This window comes from Chiloscyllium plagiosum, chromosome 18 (assembly GCF_004010195.1).
Source record: "Chiloscyllium plagiosum isolate BGI_BamShark_2017 chromosome 18, ASM401019v2, whole genome shotgun sequence".
In the NCBI taxonomy this organism is placed as follows: Eukaryota; Metazoa; Chordata; class Chondrichthyes; order Orectolobiformes; family Hemiscylliidae; genus Chiloscyllium; species Chiloscyllium plagiosum.
In genome coordinates this window covers 3,708,157-3,718,199 of record NC_057727.1, presented here as the reverse complement: position 1 = coordinate 3,718,199, position 10,043 = coordinate 3,708,157, and the positions used below count along the sequence as shown (strand labels likewise).

Genomic DNA, 10,043 nt, shown 5'->3' with positions numbered 1-10,043 from the left:
TCATCCGACCTGAATACTGCATGCCTGGCCTTCAATGGGCAATGGATTTCCCAATTCATCCAAGGTTTCTGGTTGGGGAATACCTGGTTGGGGACTTCTCACCACAGTGTACCTATGTAAAAATAATCTATGGTATGACTGCATGGGTCATTAGCGCTGCGTGTTGAAACATGTTGATACATTTCCCACCAAAGAATTAAAATTGTTTAGAAAGGGGGAATGTATTTTCAGAAGGGAAGAAACAATTGATGTATTCAATCAAATAATTCACAAATGTCTTACTGCTGTAAGTAGGTTGCTATTTTATTCAGTTATTTGTTTTGTAGGTTTAATGGGTGTCCCATCATTCCTGTTGCTGCAAAGCCTGGAGGACCTGATGCCCCAGAGACAGAAACTGCACAGGGCATTTCAGAACTTATCAAGGTATGTTCTTCCCTTGGGGACAATTTACCACAGTGACTTCTGCTTATCTGGCAAATTCAGCAAACAATCATGGTAGTTATATAAAGGTGGCCAAATACGAGCAGAAGGAGCATTGGCATTGTCCATCAAGACATTAATCTTGATAATCTTGATTAATCTTGAGGGTAGTGAACAGTAAGTGGTGTAATATTCGTGGAGAGACTGGTATTTAGGTCTGATAATAAAAAGATTCCTTCTGTATCACTGCTTTTTGTGATACTAAAACAAAAGATCAACGTAACCTTTAGTTTATTCAGGAATCAACTTGAAAACTATCCTGCGTGAGTACAGCACCTAAAACTATAATGCATCATACTTGAGTTTAAGAGGCTCACCTTTTGTTCTTTCTTCTCTTGCTCTTCAGTCTCTCTCTGCCACACTCCCAGGAGCATGGCCGAGGGGATCAGAATCCAACCAGATAGCATAGCATTGACAGTTGTGTGAATATGTGAGATAGTCGCATTCTGAAATTGTTCTCATGGATAGCTTTGAATACTTTTTCTGGAGAAGATTGATGAGGACTGATTGTATATTAAGACTGTTAAATCAGAGGGACAGTTAAAGATTTAGGTGCATTTTTCTTTAAAGGAGTAGAACAATAAACATACTTTCAGGCCAGCAGCAAACGAGAAACTTAGGACCATAGAAACGTGAGGAAAGCAAACAGTACTAGAGTCTATTCCATCACTCAAGTAGAACAAGTCTGATCTGAATCTCAACTCCATGTCTCCACCTTGGTTTTATATCCCTTAATGACCATAACCAAAGAAAAATGTAAGTTAATCTCAGTTTGAAATGTGCAATTGACCACCATTCCATTCTTATTTATCCCTCTGACTTTAAAGCATTTTTGATCACTTGGTTGATCGTGGGTGTGGAGGGATTTTCCTGTAAGGAGAGGTTGAGTAGGTTAGCTTGCACTCATTGGAGTTTAAACAATGAGAGGAGAACTTAATGAAATATATAAAACTCTTAGGAGACTTGACAGGACTTGCAGAGAGGTTATTACACCTTGTGGAGTACACAATCTCAAAGTCAGATGAAGACAGATGAAGAGGAAGTTTTTCGAGGGGTGGTGAATCTGGAATTCTTTACTGTTGAGGGGTGTCATTAAGCAGTTTTAAGACCAAGGTGGACAGCTTTTTCATCAGTAAGGGTATCAAGGGTAATGGGGAAATGACAGGCACGTGGGGTTGAGGGTTATCAGATCAGCCATAATCTTATTGAATAGTGGAGCAGATATGATGGGCTGAGTGGCCTTCTTCTGTTTGATCTTAGGACTGGTCGGGAGAGTTCCAAATTTCTGCTGTCCCTCTGTGTGAAGAAATGCTTCTTGACATCAGCCGTCCATCACCAATTTCATGTGACCCACCAGAGGAAATTGTGACTCCATCTTGACCTAGTCCAAAACACAGTGATGCAGATACTGGAACTCTGAAATCAAACCAGAAAAAAGGCTGGAAGAACTAAGCTGCTCAGGTGGCATCAATGAAGAGAAGCAGAGTTAACATTTCAGGTCAATGGTCTTTCATCGCAACTGATGAAAAATAGAGATTTGAGAGTTTTCAAGCCACTGGAAGGGAGTTGCAGGTAGAACAAGGGAGGACTTTGATAAGGTGGAGGCTGGGGAGAGATTAAATACCAAAAGATTTTATGAAGCACCAGCCAAAACGTTGGATGATGGATATAGTGATGAAACAAAACTTGTGTCCAAATGAAGCATGAACTGCCACGTAAAAAATCATTTAAACGCAACAAGGAGGGATAAAGAAACAAGACTCTGGGAACATTGTTGGTGTGGACTAGTTGGACCGAAGGGTCTGTTTCCATGCTGTATGATGCTATGAAGATCAACTTACAAAGCAACAGGGTAGGAAGAGGGGAAGAAACGAAAGGTGAAAGTAGGGTTATGGTCTAAAGTTGAAAATGTGTTGCTGGAAAAGCGCAGCAGGTCAGGCAGCATCCAAGGAGCAGGAGAATCGACGTTTCATAGAACATAGAACATAGAACATAGAAGAATACAGCGCAGTACAGGCCCTTCGGCCCTCGATGTTGCGCCGATCCAAGCCCACCTAACCTACACTAGCCCACTATCCTCCATATGCCTATCCAATGCCCGCTTAAATGCCCATAATGAGGGAGAGTCCACCACTGCTACTGGCAGGGCATTCCATGACATACCAGGCAACATCCTGGTAAACCTCCTCTGCACCCGTTCCAGTGCCTCCACATCCTTCCTATAGTATGGCGACCAAAACTGCACACAATACTCCAGTTGTGGCTGCACCAGAGTCTTATACAACTGCAACATTACCTCAGTACACCGGAACTCAATTCCTCTACCAATAAAAGCCAGTACGCCATATGCCTTCTTCACCGCACTATTTATCTGGGTGGCAACTTTCAAAGATTTGTGTACATGGACACCAAGATCCCTCTGCTCATCCACACTACCAAGTATCCGACCGTTAGCCCAGTACCCCATCTTTTTATTACTCTTCATGAGCCCTTCTTCAGGAATGCCCGAAACGTCGACAGGCCTGCTGCGCTTTTCCAGCAACACATTTTCAGCTCTGATCTCCAGCATCTGCAGTCCTCGCTTTCTCCTTATGGTCTAAAGTTGTCAAACTCAGTGTGGAGACCATGGCAACAATGTGGAGAATTAAAATAATAAATAACTGGATGCTCAGGGTCATACTTGTGGATAGAAATGAAGATGTTCTCCAAAGCCCACAGTCTGCATTTATTCTCCACATTTCCATGAGACCACATTATATTCAGTGAATACAGTGTATTACATTGAGAGAGGTGCAAACTTCACCTTTAAGGAGTATTTGAGGTCTTGAACAGTGAGAAAAGGGAAGGTACAAGGGGAGGTCTGGCATCTCATATGCTTCCTTGGAAAGATACCCTGGGTAAGAGAAGGGGTTTTAGGGCTGACTGAGAAGTGGTCTCGGGCATTGTGGAGGTAATGGTACCCAGAGGAAAATGCATTTGGAAGTTGAATCACATTAGAGCTGGTGGAAATGACAGAGAATGATCCATATGGAAGCTTGTGAGGGTGCACAGTGAGGATGAAGGGTGATTCTGGGAAAAGTTGTGACAGCAGAAGTAAGTAAAATGGATTGGATTAGTTGTCATGCCCTGTTGACCACAATCGGTGAAAATCCTTGAATGAGAAAAAAAGGGCATATTGGAATCGCTGGTATGGAAATTTGCATAATCAGAACAGGTGTGATGGATATTGAGAAACTGGGAGAATGGGATAGAGTTATTAAAGAAAACAGAAGATGAACAAGTGTAATCAAAGTAGCTCTGGAAACCTGTGGGTTTATATCACCTGCTTTGCTCATCTAGTTAACCTCAATTAAATCACCCTGAATCTGATACTTGAGGGACAAATAAGACCAGTTCATGCAATCTCTCCTCATAATTCATCCCTTTTAGCTCTGATATAATTCTGGTGAATCTACACTGCACCCAACCTAAGGCCAAAGCATCTATCATGAAGTGTGGCCCAGAAATGAAATATAGCACACTGTAACTTCTCCAGTTCAGAAATTTACTGATCATTGCAAACATATATGCAGACCTGATGTTATTTTAGCACCATACTTTGAGAGTCAAAACTTTGTAAATATAGATTTTGTGTAAATTCTTGCTTTGTACTGTTTAATCACAGTGTTATGCTTCAGGTAAATATTCATATCTCCCATGTTTTCCAGTTCTCACATTTGTGCTCAAGATTTTTAACATTGTTCTATAATGAGGAGGAGGTCAGGATGGGTACTGTGGGAGGATGAGACCAAGTTGGCCCAGAAACCTGCTTCATTAAAACATCAAACAACTGTTTTTTATAGGATGAAAAGTTAGAGCAGTGGAGATACAAAGAGAGTTATGGGTGTATAAGACCATAAGATATAGAAATTAGGCCATTCAGCCCATCATGTCTGCTTCACTATTCAGTCATGGCTGATCAGTTTCGCAACCCCATTCTCCCGCTTTCTTCCCATAATCCTTGATCCCCTTGATAATCAAGAACCTCTCTCTGTTTTAAAATACATTCAATGACCTGGACTCCATAGCCTTCTGTGGCAGTGAATTCCAGAGATTCACCACTCTCTGGCTGAGAAGTTTCTCCTTACCTCCATTTTAAAAAGTCTTCCCTTTACTCTAAGGCTATGCTTTCAGGTCCTAGTCTCTCCTGCTAATGGAAACATCTTTCCAAGATCCACTCTGTCCAGGCTATTCAATATTAGAACATCGACATAGAACATAGAGCACAGAACAGGCTCTTAGGCCCACGATGTTGTGCTGAGATCTAATCGTAATGTAAAATATAGTAACAACCTACGCACCCTTCAACTCACTGCTACCCATGTGCATGTCCAGCAGTCGTAAAAATGTCCCCAATTAATTCGTTTCCACCACCTCAGCTGGCAACGCATTCCATGCATTCACAACTCGCTGCGTAAAGAACCTACCTCTGATGTCTCCTTCATACCTTCCTCCTAATATCTTTAAACTATGACTTCTCGTACCAGTCGATCCTGCCCTGGGGAAAAGTCTCTGGCTATATTCTGAAAGTTTCAATTAGATCCCCCTCTCATCCTTCTAAACTCCATTGATTGTAGACCCAGAGTCCTCAAATGTTCCTCATATGTTAAGCTTTTCATTCCTGGGACCATTCCAATGAACCTCCTCTGAACATGCTCCAGGGCCAGCACATCCTTCCTGAGATATGGGGCCAAAACTGCGTACAGTACTCCGAATGTGGTCTGACCAGAGCCTTATAGAGCCTCAAAAGTACATCCCTGCTTTTATATTCAATTCCTGTCAAAATAAATGCCAACATTGCATTTGCCTTCCTAACCACTGACTTAACCTGCAAGTTGACCTTGAAAGAATCCTGGACTAGAACTCCCAAGTCTCTTTGCACTTGGATCTATAAAGTCAGGCAGAAAAAATAATTTTTCAGGAACAAATGAAATGTTAGTCTTTATAACTAGCATGTTAGAATATAAAGGAAAGGAAGCTTTGCTGCAATACCAAGCTTTGATTAGACCACATCAGGACAAGCAAACTCTGCATAGTTCCACGCACTGATACTGATCAGCCGTGAATTGTGAAATAGACTTGAGAAACTAAAGGACCTTCTTCTATTCATATGTAAGTTGGGAAGGGTGAATTTGTAAATGTACTGCTAGGTGTTTTCATAGCTAAAGAATATGTTCAAAAATTTCACACACATTTAACAATGTACTCCCCATTATGTTCAGTGAAATTCAATTGAGTATAGTAAACAGATGAAGATTGTAAACAGATCATGAAATCTCAGCTTGGACTTAATCAGGGTAATATGTCTGAAATGTGATGTCTGCTTTAAAAAAAAATCCAGTTTCTTTCCATTCTTTGTACCTTCCTGACTCCTGTTTTGTTTCTCCTCATCACAGCTCCTGATATCACAGACGTACATGCCAAAACGTGATCCCTCTGGATCATTCCTCATGGCTGTTGACCACTGTTTCTCAATCAGGGGTCAGGGCACGGTGATGACGGGTACCATCCTCTCTGGATCTGTCAATGTCAATGACAGTGTGGAGATTCCATCCCTTAAGGTAACAGCTTACTTAAAGAATATTAAAAGACATCTATACTCTGTCCACATGAATGAAGAGCTGCATTCAGATTCAAGTCTAGTGTTTTTCTTTAAAGAGGAGGTTATGTCTTGACTGAGTAGGTCTGAGGTAGTTTGTAATTATTTCAAATTTATTTTATTTAAAATTGATTTCCAAATGTTTATGTAGCTTTAATACATCATTATAACTAAGGGCCACAGTGACTGAATGTCAAATTCCATTTCTGGGATTCAGGATTCATGACATTTTACTGGTATTTTGAGGAAATACTTCACCAATCCTCTTATTTTTCCTTCAATATGGAAAGCCCATCAGCCCATCATCCCATCCATAACACTCAAAAGGACGGTTTCTCCTTATAATGTATGCCCTGATTTATTGTGAATAAATTCAGGAAATTCTCGTTTTATGGCATTTATTTTCGGTTATTGTATTTGTAAAACCAGGATCTGCTATTAAAGCCCCCTCCCCCTTCCCCGAAGGAGGATTTATTTTTTCTTCTTTTTGGGGTAGTAGTAAGGATTTCGCCAATGTCAGAATAGAACTTTCCCTTAACATCTTCATTGGAGTCCAGAGTTTGGCCATAAGCATACATCACAGTGGCATGTTGGTTATGTCTGCACTGTAAATGAAATGCAATCAGTCTCATTTGCACAAATGGACAGGTCTGGCAATGTATTCAAGGTCATATTCTGAATAGAAAGCCAACTTCATGGATAGAAGAGTTGCTGTCATTCTTACCTTTCTTGTAGAAGTTGTATCAACTGCTTATACTTTCATCTGTCTGTACACAGGAAAGCAGATCTCATTGAGGGCAGTGATATCAATTTGGAGTCTTGATAACTCACACGATTTGCCCCTTTTTTTTTCCCAGATGGTCACTCGTAAAATTATCCGCCATATCTTTACATCCTAAATTGCAAAATGGAAAACATTTTCTTTCTGTGCCTGGAAAGATGGCGATACTGCAGAATGTAGCCACCCTGCCAGGAAAACAGTGGGGCAGCCTACTTTTAGAGTACCATTTTCAATGTGCCCACATGTAGGTCATGAACCAGCCTGTCCAGTAGTATGAAGGCCCATGGTAGAAGCTCATGACCCTGACCAAATGCCATACTCAATCAAAGGTCAAATTGTGAGGTTCCTAGCAGATTAGCCAGCTCAGCATTGTGCCCAGAATCTGGCAGGAGTCTTGGTGTGTGAATGGCTAGTTGGAATCAGCTATTAGGCAGAAATACGCCATGAAGTATAAAGTCATCTTTAAACAGAGTTTGTTTTGATTTTGCTCAGTTCATTGATTGTAAAGCGAGGATGGTGGGCAGAGGCAGTGAACCTGGACGGTTGAGATATATTGCTGTGCACCTAGCTGACTGTAATTACCATCTGGCAATGATTACTTGTGCTAACAGAGAAAAATCATTACATTCTGTGATTGTAGCAAAAAAAAGCCATTAAAGTAATCACAGTTTAGATTTGGAGGGATTCTGTTTGGCCTTCTGAGGGTTTTATTTTTGTTGCTTTACTTTGCACTTGTTTAGTAAATTAACTGTAAATTGATTTGAATTTTTCCTGTATACAGTGAAATCTACTTTAGCTGTTATGTTTGTTTTAACTCTTTATAGTTAAGCACCAACATTTTTGTTAATTGTCCAATATACTTCATAGCTACAGTAGAATTGGTCAAAGATGATGTCTGATGGCATGTGCAATGTTGTGCAGATGAGAAAGATTGAGAGTTGTGGTTCACTGACCTGCTGGACTGTTTCAATGCTATCTTGGCTGAACTCCCAACTCCCACTTTCTGTAAATTTAAATTCATCCAAGAAACTACTGCCTGTGTTCATCCTGCACCAGGTGTGTCTTGCCTATCACTTCAACACTAGCTCCTGGTTCCCCATTGTCTCCACTTTAAAGATATCATCCTTGTATCTAAATCCCTTTGCATTTAACAAGGGCCTCTGTCTGTGACCTCCTCCAGTTTTACAAGGCCTTCTCAAAATAACTATGTATTTCTGTGCCAATGGCCCAGTTGTACATCATTGCTTCCTTTCCTCCACCACAAATTGTTTTGGCTACAGTCTGAAAATCCATTTGTGCGTCCCTCCACCTCTCTGTCACCCTTCATCCTTTGGCCAAACTTTCAGTTTGTCCTCCCGTATTTTCTTTTTCTGGCTCAGCTGATTGTTTCTCTGTGGTTTGACTTGAGATGACAACCATTCCTGAAGATACTTTTTTTAAAAAACTATCTATGCTCAGCACAAATGTTCATGATCGCAACTTATGAAAATTAAGAGATTCCCAGAAATCCATACATATGGATTGCTGTTATATCTTTTTATGGTAAGGGGTAGTTATAAGCACTTAGAGTCATAGAGTCGTAGAGATGTCAGCACTCCCTTTGGGAGAGAAACAAAGAGACATTTGAGTTGTGACTTCTATATTGGAAAGACAACTGAATCCTCACGTTGTTCATGGAGATAATTGCAATTGATTGCCATACATAAGTTTTGCATTTGAAAATGAGAGCAAGAAGGACAATTGTTCAGAACAATAATTGAGCTTACCTTACAGCATGAAAAAAAATGAATGATATGACAAACCAGTGGTCAGATATCTGCTATTAAATTATTACAGGCAACATCTGTTAAGGAGAAATGTTTATATTTTAACAATGAATAGGGGATCCAAGATGGCGGCGACCCAGTAAGACTGAGTCTATAGTGCTCCTCCCAAGACTTGGGCACAGTGGGTCACCTACCCCCTACCAAGCTCACCAAATCATTTATAAATCATTTTTAATAGTTTAGTAACTCAATTAGTTGTGTAATATTACATTTAAGCAACTTTATCTTAAGTTAAAATGACTAAAGGGAAGGGAGCCCGCAGCTCTCAGCAAGCAGGAACCCCTCCCCCACACTCTCCAGCTGCAGCAGAGGCGCCCACAGCCGCCCCGGGGGACTTACCAACAGTAGCAAGCCTTGCAGAAATGCTTTCCAAGCTTGACTCGAAGATCGATGCCTTTATCGTCGAATCCAGAAATCGTTGGGAGTCGCTCTCGGCCGCGCTGAAGAAGCACGACCGTGAAATTGAAGAAATTCAACGCCGAGTCGGAGGGGCGGAGCTAAAGGCCGCGACCTCGGAGACAACCGCTCAATCGGCCGTGGATCAGGTCCGGACTCGCGAGCAGCGAGTCCGGACCTTGGAAAATCATATTGACGACCTCGACAATCGAGGTCGTCGAAAAAATATTCGTTTGCTGGGCCTTCCCGAGCAGGAAGAGGAAGGCCAGCTTACAGCATTCCTGGAGCAGTGGCTGCCACAACTTTTAAATCTGCAAGCTGGATCAGGCCAGGTAAGGGTGGAATGGGCCTACCGGGTAGCAATACGCAGGCCCGGCTCGAACCAGCGCCCACGCCCGGTCCTGTTCCGGCTGCAGAGCTACAGGGAGAGGCAGATACTCCTAGAAGCCTCTAGAAATCTCGGAAAAGACCCCCAAGCTATGATCTACAAAGGATCCAAGATCATGCTATTTCAGGACTTTTCCCCGGCTCTGGTTCGAAAGAGGAAGACATTTGACGAGGCGAAGAAGCGTTTAAGGGACTTAAACGTACCCCTTACGCTACCCAGCGATGTTACGCTTTAACCATGAAGGTTCTGTATATAACTTTGGATCACCAGAAAAGGCTAAGGAATTCTTGGACTCCCTTAGATAAACGGTAGTACATAATGGATGTTGGTCTGCCTTCCACCCCCCCCCGTTTTGGTTTATATCCCCTCCCTTTTTTTTCCTTACCTTATTGCTTAATATTATTATGGGGGGAGGGGAGAGGGATTTGATTTTCTCCCCCCCCCCGCCGCCTTGGAGTTGTTTTCTGTTATTATTTTATGTATATATGAGGGATGTATGTATATGTGTATGTGTATATATATATATATATATAT

At 41.6% G+C, this 10,043-nt stretch overlaps 1 protein-coding gene across 2 annotated transcripts in view; it reads left to right on the top strand.

Moving 5' to 3' along the window:
* Positions 1-10,043, top strand: part of eefsec (eukaryotic elongation factor, selenocysteine-tRNA-specific) — a 418,279-nt gene that overhangs the window by 137,016 nt on the left and 271,220 nt on the right. Inside the window, exons 3-4 of one of the 2 annotated variants that reach the window (XM_043707582.1) lie at positions 327-423; positions 5,916-6,080. In XM_043707582.1, coding sequence (XP_043563517.1) covers positions 327-423; positions 5,916-6,080 — 262 coding nt within the window. The remainder of the gene's footprint in view (positions 1-326; positions 424-5,915; positions 6,081-10,043) is intronic. The other variant, XM_043707583.1, reaches the window with a different exon arrangement.